The 19,237-nt window shown below is 46.6% G+C and overlaps 1 protein-coding gene across 1 annotated transcript in view; it reads left to right on the top strand.

Moving 5' to 3' along the window:
* The window catches only part of galnt9 (polypeptide N-acetylgalactosaminyltransferase 9), a 262,098-nt gene that overhangs the window by 174,120 nt on the left and 68,741 nt on the right, over positions 1-19,237 (top strand). Inside the window, exons 7-8 of the mRNA XM_078552894.1 lie at positions 12,765-12,950; positions 16,337-16,474. Of these exons, the coding sequence (XP_078409020.1) occupies positions 12,765-12,950; positions 16,337-16,474 (324 nt within the window). The remainder of the gene's footprint in view (positions 1-12,764; positions 12,951-16,336; positions 16,475-19,237) is intronic.

Below are 19,237 nucleotides of genomic sequence, written 5' to 3'. Positions count from 1 at the left end.
TGTATTCAGGGTTTCCTCCCATTTGACTTTGGTGTTCCCTTAACCTGTCGACCGTGGTAGACATGGGCCAGGATTTTACAGTCCCGCCGGGACAAGTCTCCCCCCTCCACCGTGCCGCCCCCCTCCCCACCCACCCAGGCAGATGTGGTGAGCCATCTGAATCTCCATTCAGTTCGGGGGGACTGTAACATCCCATTGGGGCGGGGAGGGGCCATAAAGCCCTGGCCGTAGAGTATGTCAACATCTGTCTCCACGTATTGCAGTGGGTCTGGGTAAGGGTCCAGACTTGGAAGAGCACAGAAAAGGGGATCGAACTGGATTCAGGTCAGAGGGGTTGAAGCAGGATTGAGGTAGGATTTTATTTGGTGCGTGATACTCAGCAAGGAAGTTTAATAGAAACATGGAAAATAGGAGCAGGAGTAGGTAATTCGGCGTTTCGAGCCTGTTCTGCCATTCACTATGGTCATGGCTGATCCTCTATCTCAACGCCGTACTCCCTCTCTCTCCCCCTACCCCTCGACACCTTTAGAGTCCAGAAACCTATCTATTCCTTCTCAATAGCAAATTCATTTCAATAACCGTAAACTGAGAGACAAGGGGGGGGCATTAACATGAAAACTGCACAGTGGTTGGATATCATTGTTCCTTTTTATGCTGACTGTCAAGTGTATTACTCAAGTAATTCCACAATGGGGCTGTAACCCCCGACTGGTGTCGGAAAGTGCTGGCCCCACAGGAATTAGAAAAAATAAATGCACACTTACCTGGTCTTAAAAATTGCATTGCCACTTCCCTTCACCGGAGCTGCTTGGGGCCTGTGGCAAAAGACCCCCTCGCAGGCCCCAGGTCCCAGGCCCCAGGCCCCAGGCCCCAGGCCCCAGCGGAGTGTAGATCCAGCGAATTCAAGGAGGAGGCTGCGCCCCCTTTTTGTACAGGTAAAGCAGGTAAGTTTAAAGGGCCAGGGAAATTGGCAGGCCAGGGGGGGGGAAGGTAAGTGCCTAAGGTAAGTGGATAGGATTTGGGGGTTTGGGGGTGTTTGGAGGTCGGGGGGTGGTGAGGGGGCTGGGGGGGAGTCTCGGGGTGGGGGGGGGGTGGTGGGGGTGGGGGTGAGGGGGGAGTCCTGTGGGGAGATTGGTCCGGGTCTTTACCGTAGTTACCCAGAGGTTAGAAGAGGTTTTAATTCTTCTAACTTTTTCTGGGGAACTATTGGTGTAACCCCGGCAGCAGTTTGCGATTTAAACCGCATTTTCGGATGGTTCCCAGCGCAGCGCAATTGTCCAGAGGAAGTGTGCACTTCTGGGCCATTGCTGAGCAAACCCTTGCCTGGGAACTTGCCAGAGGGAGCCCCCAGCGCACCTTTGGGGTGCCCCCCAAATCAGATGCTGGGCAGCGTGGAAGGTACGGGCCAATATTGCACCTAATTCATGTGGATACAATGAGGCAGGGACCTCTGTGTGCTCCAGTAATGACTAGAACATATCAAGGACACTGCAACTAATGTTTAATATTGAAGGGTTCCTGTGCATTGCAAGCTGCAGATGAGATCATTAATTTATGTCATGCTTAGTTCTGTCTTGAAACAAGGAATTTATCCTTTATTATAAATCTCTGGAAATACTATGGGAGTGAGGTTTTCAAAAGGCAAACTAACTATGGGACAGGATGAGCTGGTAAACACACTTCCACACCCTGGACACACTGTCATATAAATCATTCAGGGGCAGTTCAGCATTCAACTCATATTTTTGTCGTATTCGCATACAACAGCATTTTGCATTTGTATAGCACCTTTAATAAGGTCAAACGTCCCAAGGTGCTTTGCAGCAAGAATAATCAAACAAAATTGGACGCCGACCACATAAGATATGAGGACAGATAGACCATAACGTTGATAAAAAAAAAGGCAGGTTTTGTGGAACATCTTGAAGGAGGAAAGAGAAGTGGAGAGGCGGAGAGATTTAGTAAGTGAATTCCCGAGCTTAAGGCCTCGTTAGCCAAAGGTACCGACAATGCTGGAGCACCAGAAATCAGGCAGGCTCAAGAAGCCAGAATTGGACCACACTTGGAGGACGTCGGCTTTGTCGGTACCCCAAAGCACCATTGCACCATGTGGGCACACCCAACCTCGTACATAGAAAGGTCAGTCAGACACTGATATTGACAGTCATTCACGCAGAGCAACAGTTTCACACACACACACACACACACACACAGTCACACACACACACTGGACAGTCACATGTATGTGGGTGGTTGGTGACACAGCCTTGCTTGGAAAGTTGCTGGGAACTGGCCTTGTCCATGACTTTATTTAATGAGCATGGCAAATGGGGGTGAAGTAATACCAGTCATACAACCACCTCTTGAAGCGCTCACAGAATTGGCCTAATTCCCCATTGACTCCGGGAGCTGCAGGCTTCTCGCTCTATCAGGCAGATGCTGTGCTGCCCTATGTCAGGTTTGAGTTGCGCTGCAGACCCTTAAATGCCAGGGCTTCTATCAAGGGTAGCATCACTAAGGCAAGTGAAAATTAAGCTCAACAAAGTAACGTATCTTTCAATCCTAAATTATTGACAAGAAATCTGAAGAAACAAAAATCTGACAAATAATGGCTCCTATTATGTTGTCAAAGGTGTGAATTGCTGATTATGTAAACTTTTTTATTGCAAAATTGATGTTTCCCTGACGTAATGGGCTGGTTGTGAGCAGTGTAACACTGCACTGTAAAGTGATATTTATGTTTGCGCAGTAAATTTGAAGGGACAGATTTAGGACGTTGAACTTTTCAGCACTTGGGTTTTGATAAAGGACTCATTGAGAATTTTAAATGCCTGTCATGAGATCCTGGGACAGCTAAATAAAGCTTGATTGTTTATGGTCAAAGATTACAGGCCATTCTGGGTAAGATAAATAGGGTTGTTCTTGTGTCATTCGTCTGGTAGTTCACATTAAGATTTTACTCTGTAATTTGCTTCAGGCAGACTTGGCCATTTTTTTTAAACCTTTACTGTTGGGTACATTATATAATGGCCGTATGTGTACTCTACATCTTTTTAAACCAAGAAAACTCGAGTACGTAATTATCTTCTGGGAGTATCGCAGATGTTTCACAGTAGATTTTCCTGATTCTGTGTCTGAGGATTTGAATGTCCTGAATACAGTAAATAAAGGAAGATTAGACAGGGAGGAATGCAGCTTTCTTTAAAAAACTGTCAATTTATTCATTCTTAAGATGTGACGTTGCTGGCAAAGCTTGGCATTTAATGTCCATAAATAAATAACTTGGATATTGGAATATAGAGTAAAATTTCAAAGTTTGCCGATATTAGCGAACTTGGAATTGTGTGAGAAACAGGGAGGATGATACATTCGACTATAGCAGCATATAGATGGGCTATCAGAATCAGCAAACAAGTGACAGGTGGAATTTAATACAGAGAATTGTAAGGTGATGCGTATTTGTGGAAGGGAAAGGGAGAGAGGTAATATTTACTAGCTGTATGTCCCAACGATTGGCTGATCAAATCAAACAGCTTGTTCCTTCAGTTGCTTGTAATAGGCAGAGTACAGACCATATTCAACCAGCCCGCGCTTGCAAAACCCAAAACAAAATGTCTACTGTTAGGTGTGGTTTCACAATTGGACAGCACTCACTGAACAACCCTGAGTGCACCAATAGCTACACAAACAGCAAATTTAAGGTAATCAGTCAAGCTCATAACTTGGTTCATTTGCACTTGCTCGGACTGACATACATTCATACACAGGGACTCATTCTCTGCAAACAAAAGCAATATGCTCAAGCCTTGCACTTTTTTTCCGGGAGCTTGGGGAGCCCATGATACCGCATTGCTTTCTCCATGGCAACGCCTCGGCCAATCAGAGTAACTTGCCAGCCAATCAGCACCCTTTTCTGCTGTAATATAAATTGTTGTGATTGTTTGAAATTTGACAATCTTGCATTTGTCCTGATGAGTGCAAGATGAAGAACTTTGACAACCTCTCTCTCTTTTCAGCAATACTCTAAATATACTTAAGGGCACAGTTCTAAAGAGTGTGCAGGGACAGAGGAGGTTCATGTGCACTGATCTTTGAAGATGACAGGACAGATTGAGAGTGGCCTCCTTCTGTGCTGTAATGTGGTTGACTCCTAACTGCCCGTTGAAATGACAGAGCAAGCCACTCGGTTCAAGGGCAATTTGGGATGGGCAACAAATGCTGGCCTTGCCAGTGACGCCCTCATCCCATGAAAGAATAAATAAAAAACCTGAAACGCAGTGGGCGGAATTTTCCATGCCCGCTGGCATCAGCCGTGTTCAGTGGCCTCAGCGGACAATGTGGTACGATCGGTTTCACAATGGCGTGAAACCAGTTCGCTATTGTCCGCTCAGCCTGCCGATGGCGGGGGCCGCGTTTCCCACCATCGGAAACCTCATTGTAACACATCAGCATGTCAGTGTAAGGCCAGCCCACCGGAATCGTCTGTCCATGTTGGCAGGAAAGCACACCGACGTGTTTCACAACAGCACATCAGAGGAGTGATCTTGGCAGGGCTGCACTTTGAGGGGAACTCGGAGGTGAGTGCACAACAACGTTGTTCAGCGCTTGCCCGGGTCGCCTGTTGGACATCAAACTTGAAGGGTGTTGGGGGCTCGGTGTTAAGAGCAGCCCTGCTGTTGAGGTGACTTGTTGCGGTGGGGGGGTGTTGGGGGGGTCGGGTGCAAGGGCAGCCCAGCCGGTGATTATAGCGCACTAACATTCGGGGTGGCGGGTAGGGTGGGCGAGGGAGTGGGGAAACCTGTATAAAGTGACCATTCCTCTGCAACTCAGACAGTTCAGGCGCAGCGACATTGATATGACTGGAGTCCGGCTTCTAGCTTCTCTGCCCACTCAAGCAACACAGAGGCATGAAAATGCCACCAAGTGCTCCCCCAAGCACAAGCTGCAAACCAATGAGTGTCTTAGTGAACTACGGAACAGTTGGACGACTGGGCACGTTGTACAATCTCCTCGCTAAAGCTGGTCACGGAGCAGTCACTAGTCACAGCCCCTTGCAATGTCTTTATTAAGGTTTGGACCAGTCTCCCCCATGGTTCAGGCTAACAGCGCAGCCTTGCAGTGTGGGTTAGGAGAATGCCTGTGCCTGAGCTGGGAGCACAGGGTGCAATCCAATGGGCAACGCTGCTGCCAATCGGTCGGGTGGAGTGGGGCGGAGGTGGGCGGGGTTTCGGGCAGCCATGCAGCACACTAAACTCTGGCCATCCCAGTGGTGGCCAGCACTCTCCGGGAAGCGTTAAGGGGCCTTCAGACTTAACCAAGACAGGTTCTCAGTACACCCAAGCTAACCCACATGTCTCTCTCTTTCATCCTGCAGAGGACTACATCAGGATCATGGAGCCTGGTGAACTAGCTCTATGCCTGATGGCCTACAGAGAGTGAAGGCAATGGAGGAGAGAGTGACTGAGGCTCCTGGCTGCTCAGAGGGAGGAGCAGCAACCTCGGGAAGAAATGGCGGCTGGGGCTCCCGCACATGGCACACAAGAGCCACAGCGAGACGTGGCTGGTCTGCGCCTATCGACACCCAGGGTCTATAGATATCACCAAAGACTGTGCATCTCCAGGGAACTGGTTGGTCACATCTGCCACTTGCTGCAGGATTTGGCGCCACGGGGACATGGAGAGCATCCACTGCCCGTGGCCATGAAAGTGACCACGGTGCTCAATTTTTACGTCAGTGGCTCCTTTCAGGGCTCCACAGGTGACCTCTGTGGAATCTCGCAACCCTCCATTCACAAATGCATCCATGAGGGCGTCCTCTGGAGGGCTGAGACCTGGAGGGCCCCGGCCTGCTTTCGGAGTCTTGCTGTGTGGCAGTGACACCCTCCTCGGCCTGTGGAGCTGGAGTTGCTGAGGTCACAGGAAGAGGGGATTCAGATGGGCCGGACACTCCCGGAGTCACCTGGATGGATGGTCTGGGGTGTGCACCTGCTGATCCTCCTCCTTATGGGTGCTCGGGGGGCCCCAGGCTTGAGGAGCAGGGGTAGCTGGATTGAGATCGAGCTGCCCGACACCCCTCTCGTGTACACACTGTTGGAGGCCAACTATGGCGTCAATGATGGAGTTGAGCCTGCGCAGCAGTGCAGGAGCGACGTCCTGGACCAAGGTCTCCATGGCGGCCACCATCCGACCAGTGTTGACCTCAGTGCGTTGGCAATGCCGGTGCTATCACCTTGGACTGAAGACAGACGGACTCCTCCATCGTGCCTTGCAATCTGAGGAGTGCAGCGGACATCCCTTCCTGATGTTCCTGAGCTTGTCTTTGCAGTTCCAGCAACTGTGACATGACCGAGTCCAGAGGCTCCTCATCTGACTCGGACTCAGCAACTTTCTGGCCTCCAGCAGCTCCTCCGAGTGCCGGGGACCTGGGAAGTCCCTGCCATTGCCTGCTGTGGATCAGACAGTGCGATGTGCTCACCAGGTTGTGATCCCGAGGCTACTCTAGAGCTGGGTCCCACCGAGGTGTGTGTCACTGCGCTGGTGGAGGGTGTGGGTGACGCTGTGGTGGGACTTCAGGGAGGGTGCCCCCAGATTCCTCTTCAGAGGTTTCTTCAGGGCTTGATTGGAGGCCCTGGGTCTGTCGGCTGTTTGGCAGCTGTGCCTGCGAAAGCAAGGGGAGATAGTTAGTGTTTGGCAGTGGCCTGTGAAACAGGACACATCACTCACAGCCTGGTTGTCTGATGGATGTTGCACTGCTGGATCCTCACTAGGTAGAGCAGCGCCGACCTCACCGTCAGCACAGGACCGGTCCAGATCCTCGCCGGCCAGCTGGATGGCTCTGTTTTCAAAGTCTGTGAGGACCTTGATTTCCTCCACTAGTCTGCGGACTCTCCCTGTTGTTGTGAGCCAGCTTGCCCTGCATGAATTGAGATAGAGAGAGTGTAAGCGGAACACCTACCAGGCCAGGTGATAAGTATGCCTGGCCTGTGTGGGTGGTGAGTGGTCCCATGGACAGGATGAGGACAATGACGGTGAGTGTGAGAGAGTGAATGGTGATGCCCCTTGAACTGGCAGTGAGTGAGGGCCCTGTGGGTGTGTGATGGGTTTGTGAGTGTGTGAGTTGAGAGCGATGAGAAGAGTGACTTACCCTGGCAGGACTGGGTACTTTTGGCACTGGGTGGCTGACCTCATTTGAAGGATGTTGGTGCTGACCACTGCCACTGCCTCCCAAGCAGGATGAGCGAGGTTGCTGCCCATCATGCAGCCAGAGCGGGGGTAGAGGACATCCTGGCAGGACTCCACGGCGTCCAAGAGGCTTTCCAGTGACCTGTCACTGAACCGGGGGTGGGGCTGCAGTCTTTTTGCCTTTCAGGGCCATGTCTCTTTTGCAGCAGTCGTGGTCTGGAAGCACTGAGAGATGTGTGCGTGTGGCTAGACTTTAAATATGGCGCCGGGCATGATGAAGTGGCGAGGTGATGGCGGGTTGGTGAATGAGAGTCCGCCTGCCATGGAAACAACATGGTTCCCGGGAATGCATAAATAATGTGGCGGGTTTAGGACAATGCGACGTGAAAACCCGCCATTACGGCCGACGGGTAAAACGTCGCGAATCTGGGACGATTCTGCCCGGTAAGTCTTTTGAAATAAGTGCATCTGTCTATTTATTGGGATAAATATACTGGAACATAAATGGCTGAAAGGCTTAGTGACCTATAGAGCATATGTATATCTTCTTTCTATACAAATGAATCTCGTTGGACAATATTCTCCGTGTATGAATTTCACCAATTCAGTGAAGTTCAGGAGTGTCTTCCCAACCTCCAGAGTCTATTACTTCTCCATGAGCTGTAATGGTTTGGGTTAGTAAGCCCTTGCAATGCATACATATCAGCTGATAGGGTCAATAAGGAGGAATTGCTTCCAGTGACAGGAGGGAAATAACCAGAGGACACAAACTTAAAATAATTGGCAAAAGTAAGAAGGGGAAGATGGGGAGAATTTGTTTATAACGGCGTGAGTTGATGTGATCTGGAAGGCGCTGCCTGAAAGGGCGGTGGAAGCAGATTCGATAGTAACGTTCAAAAGGGAATTGGATAAATACTTGAATAAGGAAACGTTTGCAGGGCTATGGAGAGAGAGCAGAGGGAAGTGGGACACATTGGATCACAGTTTCGAAAAACTGGAAACAGGCACAATGATCCAGAATTGTATAGAGGTATTTGAGTAAACTGTAAGAGAGTTGGTTGGCTCAGAGCTAGAACATGGTGAGCAATTACACTCAAGTAGATGTCACAGAATAGGCAATAACTAAGGGTCTCTAGTGTTCAATGGTTTAATTGATCTGAGTTTGATTATGTGAGTCTGGTAACTGATCTATACTTACCATGCTTGATTAGTTAAGCCTGGGTGTGGACTCAGAGCAAAGTAAACATTCACCACAGCAGCTGCTAGAAGCTGAGCTAGGATTAGCATGAGTACAGATATTTTGTGATTTCAGAGGCCTTGGGCACTTGCTGTATTGAACATCTTCACAAAGGATTCTTCTTATGTGGAAAGGGAATGCCTCCCACAACGTTTGGATTGTCACTTTGGGGCGATGTTTCTGCCAGACCTCTGTGCGACTTGCGTCTGTATTAAGAATTTGAGATGTGTGTGTGCTCCCCATGATTTGCTATCCATTACAAATGGGGAGGCGGGATTGGGGGTCCCAAACCCAAAACACCCCCATGGGTGATGCTAGACACTGACAGTGCTAAAGACACAAGGTAGTCCTCTTGCTCGTAAAAAGGCCCCTCTTTGGAAACTGGTTCCCTGATCATTGATGCTTTTACACTTTGTGTTAACTTGGAAGTCTTTCATTTTGATTGGAATACTGACTCAATAATTTAGTGCTGAGTTTGTGTTGCTGTATGTAGAAATAACAGCCACAACTACTTGTATTTATAAAGCACATCTAATGAGTTAAAATGCCTCAAAGTGCTTCAAAAAACTGTTATCAGATGGAAATTTGACACTAAGCCACATAAAGGAGATATTAGGACAGGTGATAGAGGCTCGGTCACAGACATAGGTTCTAAAATGTTTCGTAGTGCTTGTGGAGAGAGGGGTAGAGAAGCGGAGAGGTTTAGGGATGGAATTCCAGAGCTTAGGACCCAGGCAGCTGAAGGCATGGCTGCCAATGGTGGAGTGATTTAATTTGGTGATGTACAAGAAACAGGGTTGGAGGAGCGTGGAGATCTCAGAGAGTTGCAGGTTGGAGGAGGTTACAGAGATAGGGAGGGGCAAGGCCTTGGAGGCGTTTGAAAATGAGGATCACAGTTTTAAAATGGAGGCATTGTGAGACTTGGAAATCAATGGTAGATCAGCAAATACAGGGGGGATGAATGAATGGGACTGGGTGTAAATTAGGTTACAGGCAGCAGAGTTTTGGAAGAGCTGACATTTAGAGAGTGTGGAAGGTACCAGGGTACCAGCCAGGGAACCAGGCCTGGAGATAATAAACCAATCTCCATCACATCACCTTTATACATTATGTATAATTGTACCCAAGGCCCACAAATTGCCCACGTGGAGGGTAAATGCCAACACAGACTAGTTGGGCTGAGTGACCTGCATCCATATTGCTTCCGTATTTTCAATTGCTTTGTACTCTTGACTATTCCATTGTATTGCTGACTGAGCTCCTGCCCTCCCCCCCCACCATCTAATTTCACCTCTGTGAATCGCCATGGGTCATTTCACCATGTTAAAGATACTACATCAATGCAAGTTGATCCTGATGGAAGTGCTATAGATATTTACATGGTTGAAGGAGGCCATTTGGCCTACTCTATCCAGTACTGTCCTTTGAGCAATGCAAAGCTAATCTAATCGTCCTGATCTCTCAACCTTTAACCCTGTATCTTATATTGCATTTTTGTAAGGGATAATTGTATAAAATCATAAAACAAAGGTCTTTGCTTCAACCACACCATGCTGTAACAACTCTGTGTAAATAGATTGTCTCTCTTCATTCACTGCATGACAATTTGAAATTATCATTGATTCCTTAGAGGAAATAACCTTCACTGATTTGCTTTTTCAAAACCTTTCATAATTTAAAATATCTCTATTGGCCGTCTCTGTCCTCGTGGATTAGTGCCATCGCTCCTTGTCGATGTAGTGGAGGAGTGAAATCCAATGCATTAATTCACCTCTTCATTCCTGACCTTTTATCTGTTCTCCTGTAATAATAGAGTGCACACTGACAGAGCATCGGAAACATTGCCAAAGAGCTTCCAACTTTGAGAGTTGTTCTTTCTGCTCTGTCAGATAGACTTTGCTTCCAATTTCCTCTGAAATGAATTAAGCCAGAGAAATAGGCTTTTGATAACATAAAGCGAGAAGACCATTAAGAAAACGATTCTAAACACAGCACGTGGCAACATTATGCTTGCCTCATGGATTAAATGATACACCAACTTTAAAACACAAATTTATTTAATATCTAATAGTATTTCAACTCAATTTTTAATGTGATATGCAGGCCTAATAGGGTTAGGCAGTGTGAAATGATACAAATCCTAGTGACAATGGCTTCTTCGACCAGTTATTTTCATTGATTATATTTTTAATAATGTTCACCTTTCGCAGCACAGAACAAATGCAAATAGTTAAATAAGTGACACATTTGTAAATCTTTCTAATCTGAGAAATATCTGACTCTAGCTGTTAGGAAGGAAATAGCACTGTGTGATATTAACAGGCAAAGGTCTTAACAAGTGTGTATGAAATTCCTATCTGCTATTTTAATGGGTGTCTTAATCTTAATACAAGGCTTATTTACATGTGTGAAATGTTGGGATCTGTTACCTACAAGAAACATGCTTATGTAATATCAGCCGATTTCACCCGTACCTCAGCTCATCTGCTGCTGAAAACCTCAATCATGTCTTTGTTACCTCCAGACTTGACAATTCCATTACACAGCTGTCATGTCTCCCACATTCTACCCTTTATAAACTTGAGGCTATTTAAACCTATGCTGCCAGCGTCCTAACTCATACCAACTCCCAGTAATCTATTACCTTACACCCACTGCTTCACTTTGGCTCCCAGTCTGGCGGGTTTCGATATTAAAATTCTCATCTTTGTTTTCAAATCCCTCCAATGGCCTCCCCCCCACCCCACCCCCCATCTCTGTAACCCCCTCCAGCCCCACAACCCTCCAAGATCTCTGGGGTCCTTTCATTCAGGCCTTTTGAGCATCACCAGTTTTAATCATGTCACCACTGGTGGCTGCACCCCCCAGTTACCTGGGTCCTCAACTCTGGAATTCCACCTCTTCACCTCGCATTCCTCCTTTAAGACACTCCATAACACCTACCTCTTTGACCAAATGTTTGGCCATCTATCCTAATGTCTCCTCATGTGGCTCAGGTCTAATGATGTTTTATAATGCTCCTGTGAAGCACCTTGGGATGTTTCACTTTTTTTAAAGGTGCTGTATAAATATTTGCCATGAGTCTATGCCCCCTCATTTTGAAAATATGATTTTTTTTAACTTTCAATTGACTGGAAATTTTGGTATTTGAACTAAGACAGAGCAAGCTGCTTAAAAATGCAAGGCTACATTCCAAGGTCTGAAGCCAACAAATCAGCCTCAAGGGAGTGTGAAGAGAGAGACGTTTCCTATAATCCAGACACCCATTGAAACTCATAACTGCCTCGGAAGAGACTTAAAAATGCCAAGTACTGGATATTGAAACAATGGCTGCTACAGACAGACACACCCAAAACCTCTTGGAAATACACAATGGGTGAAGTATTTCAAGGCAATGCTGTCCAGCCGCTAGAGGGAGATTGCAAATGACATAGGCCGTGTCAAAAAAGTCTTCAGCAGAGTGAACAGGCTGAAGGCTGCTCTCTCTCTCCGTCTCTCTCTTTAGGAATAAGTGTGTTGCCTGGTTCGAGACGCCAACTGTACCAGAAACCTACCAGCGAACTGAGATCTCCTAATAATTGCAACATCTTCTATACGTGACCTCATCCAAGAAGCCAGCTAACCTAAATTGGCCACAGCAATTAAAGCCTATGCCTCAAGGGAAATCAAAGGACACTTAACCACATTATTCTTTTAGCTTTTTTTATGGGACTCTAACTCCCCTTATCTAATTTGTTCTTTCTTTGACTTAAGAAGACCTTGTTTGATTGGCTCCTTTTGCTCACAGCTTAAATAGTTAAATACATTCTGATTTGGAAAAGGCAAATCCTTGTGAAAAAGAAACTTGAACCTTTGTTGTGACCAACCGAAGAGGCTGAATAGAGGGGAGCTAGTTTATCCCTTCTCACTCACTCGTGACAAAATAAGTTTCTCCTGTTGTTGGAACATCCCCATTTTATCCATTCTCTAGTTGATAGGCAGTCACTTTGTATATAATTGGGGTGAGCGTTGTCTCTCATCATTATCCAAGTTTTATATAACACTTGTTCTTGGGTTGTGGACAACATTGGCAATGCAGCCATTATTGCCCATCCCTTGTTGCCCTAAGGCCATTAAGGTTCAACCAGGTATTATGTACTGGAGTCACCTGTAGGCCAGACTACGTAGGTGAAAGACTTCCTTACCCTGAAGGTCATAAGAGAATCACTTGTTTTTTTTTAACAAAGCTGGCAACTTTCAATGGTCCTTTTCTGGTGTCATGAGATGATTAGTGCACAGTGCCATGGAACGATGGCACTGGGTTTTAGCTCCAATAACCCTGACAAACTCACTTCTGAATACACAGGTCTGGCAGTGCGGAGGCAGCATGGAGGTCCTACCGTGCTCGAGAGTGGCCCACATCGAACGCACAAAGAAGCCGTACAACAATGACATTGACTACTACGCAAAGCGGAATGCACTGCGAGCTGCCGAGGTCTGGATGGATGACTTCAAGTCACACGTCTACATGGCATGGAATATACCAATAAATGTGAGTATGGGTTGTACAGTTAATATGTGATCTTGACAGACTAATGGTTTCTAGCAAGCCTCCCCCACTGGTGTTTTTGTTTTTGTTTTTGTTTTTGAGAGATGATAGGGGTGTTGTGCAGCCGCTTGGGAGAGCTATTAGGAGCTGGGAGATGCATATACATTCTCCAGTCAGTTGCAGACATCTCCAGATCAGGTTACCAAACTCGTGTCTTGATCCCAATTTCAGAAGACCTGAATAATGCTTTTCATTTCCCATGGCCAGTAATCTATGGCCTTGCTGACTAAAGTCCCGCACTCAAAAAGAACAAATATAAAATAGAATTAGTCTTCCAATCCACACAGTGAGGTAGATGTTCAGCTGGGTGTAAATCTGATATTGAGTGTCTCATTTTCACTTCTGTTGAAATCTGCAATTCCAGTTTTCACAGCAAGTGGAAAAACACTCTGTGCCGATATCGTAAATTGGAAACTGCCACATCATTCTTAGGTTAACGCGAGGGTGGCTGCTACGGGGTCCAGGACTGTAAGAATGTCCCACGTGGTTATATTTGGTCTTCAATGAACCAACTAAAATACAGGGGGATTCAGCTACCTTCCTGGGAGACTGGGAATGAAATTTGACCAGTTCAAAGGTAGTCTCGATGTTACCTGTTCACACACTTGGCCAAGGTTGTTCTTTGAAGGGGTAGGGTTGCTACAGGATAGTAAGGAGTTAGACCTGCTGACTGTGATGTATGGGAATTGCAGGAACCTACAATGATGCAATAATTGTCTTCCTTCTGAAGAGGCCAAGTTTGAGTTGGGCAGAGTCCTGAGTCACTGAGAGGCCCATCATGTGACTCCCAGGACCTACAGCTGGAAAGAATAGGATAGGCATTGCAACTTCCACCTGAGTCCATAACTTCGTCAACCTTCCTCTGAGAGGGAGGCGGCGTTTGGGGGAATGGGGTAGTTTGGGAGGTGTTTGGGGAGGGGAGGTTCGGGGGGGGGGAGGGTGGATGAGTTTGGGGTGGGATAGTTTGGTGGGGGAGTTTGGGGGGGTGTTATCAATATTCTTTATTGGTTATTTGAATATTGAAGATGGAGAAAGAACAACCATTTAACTGAGAGCCAAGAATCATCCAATTAAGTAACAGGGAGTCTGTTTTCTAATCAGCATGGAGAAGCTGGGGCACTGCGAGGATGGACATATCAAGTGGCCAAGGGTGTGAGGGGTGGGGCAGGTGGAGTCATGTGACAAAAGCTCCAGGAATACATCCAACCAGAGTTGGCAACCTGGGTGGCACCTGAATTCCCAGAAGCATGGAACTGTGCTTTGGAATTCTGGGGCTGGTTGGGGGTGTGGGGAGGGTGGGGTGGCAGAGAGCGGGGTGGGTGTTGAACTTCAGCGGGGGGGCTGGGGAGGGGCAGTATAATGGGCAGTGGCAGCTTTCTCATTCCACTTTCCTCTCCCCAATGTAAAGTTCTAGGATGAAATCTTCCCCATTGCTTGGAGCTTTTTGAAATACAAGGAGGAATAATAAAGCATTAATCAACCATGGGGTTTCTTCATTTAGGAAACCTTTTACCCTAATTATTTCATACCTGGTGTAGCGAGATTAGATCCTGAGGACCAATGGGATGCAACTTCTTTCCAATTCATTGTGTGGAACGTGACTCAGTGATGTAGGTCTGCCCTTGGGCTGGATATAAATCATATCCTGAGAATCTATTGAAGGTTTCCTCTATAATTCGTGAAAGACAAGTTGGTCTTTTCACCCCATCAGAAGAAAGGGAGATGAACCATTTAGAATTGCCTTACAGCCAATTCATTACTTTTCAAGTGTAGTCACTGGGGGGGATGGGCCAGTTGGAGACAGACGGTGATGCGATGAAATGTTGGAATGTAGGAAACGTGGCAGCCAATATTTGCAGAGCAAGATCCCGCAAACAACAGTGTGATCATGGCCAGATAATCTGTCTTTTTTTCCAGTCATAAATTGTGGACTAAATATTGGCCAGGATTCTTTTTTGAAAGGCGTAACCTTGAGTATTCACTGAGAGGGTGGGTGGGGCCTCAGTTTAACGTCTCACCTGAGGGATGGCAATTCCGACACTGCAGCACTCCCTCAGCACTGCACTGGGTGGGTCAGCGTTGAGTTATGCGTTGAGGCCTCTGGAATGAAACTTGAACCCATGGTGACCTCTCAGTGGTGACAGTGCTACCCACTGAGCCATAGCTGAGCTCTGAATGAGAGTGAAAAAAGTCTTGATGGTTCCAGCGGTAGAAACCTATGGAAGCGTGTCTCCTTCATGAGGTCACAGTTCGCTGGTAATTTTGACCCCTCACAGACTGCCACCATGATAGGGCTGTTGGGGGTCACCCAGCCTGGAACTCGTCAATCTGTGAGTTAAAATGGGGTGCCAGCACCAACAACTTCAAATCTGGTGAAAATCGAATACCATCAGGTGAGAGTCTTCTCCCCCTCACACCGTTTCCTCGAGTACAGAAGATTAAGGGGTGATCTAATTGAGGTGTTTACGAAGATTAAGCGATGTGATAGGGTTGGTAGAGAGAAACTATCTCTTCCTGTGTTGGGGGGAGTTCAGAACAAGGGCACAGAACCTTAAACTTAGAGCCAGGTCATTCAGGACTTGTACACACAAAGTGGAGTGGAAATCGGGAACTCCGTGAGCAACTATGCTGTTGGGGGCTGGGAGTCAATTGAAAATTTCAAAACTAAGATGAATAGATTTTTGTCAGGCAAGGGCATTAAGAGTTGTGGAACTCAGATGGTTAAATGGAGTTAAAATACAGATCGGCCATAATCTAACTAAATCTTGGAACATGTCCAAGGGACTGAGTGGCCTCCTCTTAGTCCTAGGTTCCTATTGGGAGGTCGGAGGGGCTGAAGATGACCCCTATATTGGTCTTATCTCAGGTCTCTAACAGATGGGTGTTCCTTCTATCTTATTTTAAATTTAACTCTAGAGAACAAGCACAATTGAAAATTAATTTCTGATCTCCCAGAGTATGAAAAGATTTATTGCACAATGATGTGAGAGATTGCAACGGGTTCGTTAACAGGGCAATTATACACAATGACCAAAAGTGTTTACCCATGAAACAAACATTTCGCACATTAGCATCATTATATCTCATTGATAAAGTACAATTTATTCAGAGATGATAGTAGCAATTACACAAAGTGACAAAAAGGAGAAAACATTTTCTCCCTTCAGATTCCATAGGAACTTTCAAAAGCCAATTGGACATTTACTTGAAGAGGATTCATTTGCAGGGTGACGGGTAAAATGGTGGGGTACGAGACTGAGTTAGACAGAGCCGACGCAGGCACCATGTGCTGTAAGATTCTAATGATTCTTCTCATTTTGCATCCACAGAATCCAGGGGTTGATTTTGGCGATGTTTCAGAGCGCGTGGCACTGCGCAAGAGGCTGAACTGCCGTAGCTTCAGGTGGTACAGGGACAACGTCTATCCTGAAATGAGGATCTACAACAACACCATCACGTACGGAGAGGTAACCTATCACAGCAAAGAGAAACCTGACAGGCACATGCGGGGAAAGTGTCTCGCTTCCAACAGCTAGTCCTGGTACTAAGGGGGACCCACACCAGCTTCTGGTGGGGGGGTGGGTGGCATCAAGAGCGCGGCGATTGAGGAATCTGTCCTCTGTTACCGAGCTACTGTGAAAGTGGAGGCTGCTGAGAAGTGATCTCTTCAAAGACCTGCTCTCAAAGTTGGATTTATGGCCACAATCTGACCCATTCTTGGACTTTAATTGGCGCCAGCTTTTTATTTCCAGATAACTGAATTAAAATTTTAAAACTGCCCCGACGGCAGCGGTAATTAAATGGGTAGCAATGCTCATGTGGTTTCAGATTCAAGTCCCACCCCAGGAGACTCGAGCACAATATCTAGGCCTGGACTCCAGCTCCAGTACTGAGGGGGTGCTGTACTGTCGGGGGTGCTGCACTGTCGGAGCTGCCCTCTTTCAGGCGGGATGTTAAACTGAAGCCCTGTCCGTTCTCTCGAACGAATGTAAACGACCACGTTGCACCGTTGCAAAGCAGGGCAGGGGAGTTCTCCCCGGTGTCCTGGCCGGTATTTATCCCTCAATCGACATCATAAGAACAGCTGATTCTGGGCATTATCACCTTGCTGTTTGTGGGTGCTTGCTTTGTGCAAATTGGCTGCCGTGTTTTCCTACTTGACGACTGTGATCACACTTCAATAGTATTTCAATGACTGCAAAGAACTTTGGGGCATCTTGAGGTCATGAAAGGTGCTATATAAATGCAAGTTCTTTCTTTCTGTTGGGAACTGAACTCCCCGTTCCCTGGATGATTCCTCCAGATAGTGTTTGTGAAACAAGATGCAGGTGCAGCTGATCTCGTTCTTCGGTAACAGGGCTGAACACTAACTTGAGGAGGTTTATCTGCAGGTTTTTGTAGAAGCTTTTTACATCTCTAATTCTTTCCAGTTTTTCTGCATAATCACAAGTGACATGGTAAGTAATCAGTCCGCATCCCCTGCCTAATCCACTGCCCACTCATCCAGTGCATATTGCATTAACGCTGATTGAGTCTCTCGTTACTGTGCCCTCCCTGATTCTCTCCTGCAGTCACTGCCCCCTCTACAGTCACCGTGTCTGCAACTGGAGACTCCACGAGCTCACAACCTCCCATTCCACAGCCCGGAAACCTTGGAGCACAGTGAGAGCCACCTCAGTCAGCCACCGAGTCGGTCTGAACAGTTTTATTCTGAGAGAAGCCTGTGGAGGTGTCCCAGGCAGATTGACAAATCTTTAATCTGGAGGATTGGCCAGTTGCTAATATTCCAGCATCCTGTTACCATGAGATCGAGGCAGAATGTTGTGCCTTTATTTTGATCATATAATACTGCAAAGAAAAAAATCCTTTTGCATTCCATCCATTTGACCTGTAGTGGATGGTATTCTGATGATCTGTTTTCTTTGTTGAACAACTGTGTGCATCCTGCAAAGTGAGAGAATGCCAAGGATCATTAGTGCAGTGAAACAAAAAGGACATGAATTTCTCTGATGCCTCTTTTGACCTCAAGACATCCCAAAGTGCTTCACAGCCAATGATTAATTCTGAAATGTGGTCACTGTTGCAAAGTAGGAAACACAGCAGCCAATTTGTGCACAGCAAGCTCCCACAAGTAGCAATGAGATACATAACCAGGTAATCTGTTTCTCTTGGTACTATTGGCTGAGGAGTAAATATTTGCCAGGATAATGGGCATAACTCCCCTGCTTTTCTTTAAAGAAGTGCTATGGGATCTTTTACATCCACCTGAGAGAACAGATGAGGTCTTGATTTACATACGAGCATACATACAAACATACGAATTAGGAGCAGGTGTAGGCCACTCGGCCCCTCGAGCCTGTTCCACCATTCAATAAGATCATGGCTGATCTGATTGTAACCTCAACCCCACATTCCTGCCTACCCCCGATAACCTTTCACCCCCTTGTTAATCAAGAATCTCTTTAGTGCTGCCTTAAAAATATCCAAAGACTCTGCTTCCACCGCCTTTTGAGGTAGGGAGTTCCAAAGACTCATGACCCTCTGAGAGAAAAAAATTTGCCTCATCTCTGTCTTAAATGAGCGACCCCTTATATTTAAACAGTGACCCCTAGTTCTAAGTTCTACCACAAGAGGAAGCATCCTCTCCACATCCACCTTGTCTAGACCCCTCAGGATCTTAAAGGTTTCAATCAAGTCGCCTCTTACTCTTCTGAACTCCAGCAGATGCAAGCCTAATCTGTCCAGCCTTTCCTCATAAAATAACCCACCATTCCTGGTATTAGTCTAGTAAACCTTCACTGAACAAAAACAAAAATACCTAGAAAAACTCAGCAGGTCTGGCAGCATCTGCGGAGAGGAACACAGTTAATGTTTCGAGTCCATATTACTCTTCAACAGAACTAAGTAAAAATAGAAAAGAGGTGAAATATAAGCTGGTTTAAGGGGGTGGGGGGGGTACAGGTAGAGCTGGATAGAGGGTCCGTGATAGGTGGAGACAACCAAAAGATGTCACAGACAAAAGGACAAAGAGGTGTTGAAGGTGGTGATATTACCTGAGGAATGTGCTAATTAAGGGTAGAAAGCAGGACAAGCAAGGTACAGATAGCCCTAGTGGGGGTGATGCTGCCAGACCTGCTGAGTTTTTCCAGGTATTTTTGTTTTTGTTTTGGATTTCCAGCATCCGCAGTTTTTTGCTTTAACCTTCACTGAATTGCTTCTAATGCATTTAC

This window comes from Cetorhinus maximus, chromosome 12, assembly GCF_964194155.1.
Source record: "Cetorhinus maximus chromosome 12, sCetMax3.hap1.1, whole genome shotgun sequence".
In the NCBI taxonomy this organism is placed as follows: Eukaryota; Metazoa; Chordata; class Chondrichthyes; order Lamniformes; family Cetorhinidae; genus Cetorhinus; species Cetorhinus maximus.
This window is presented reverse-complemented; position numbering and strand designations above follow the sequence as displayed.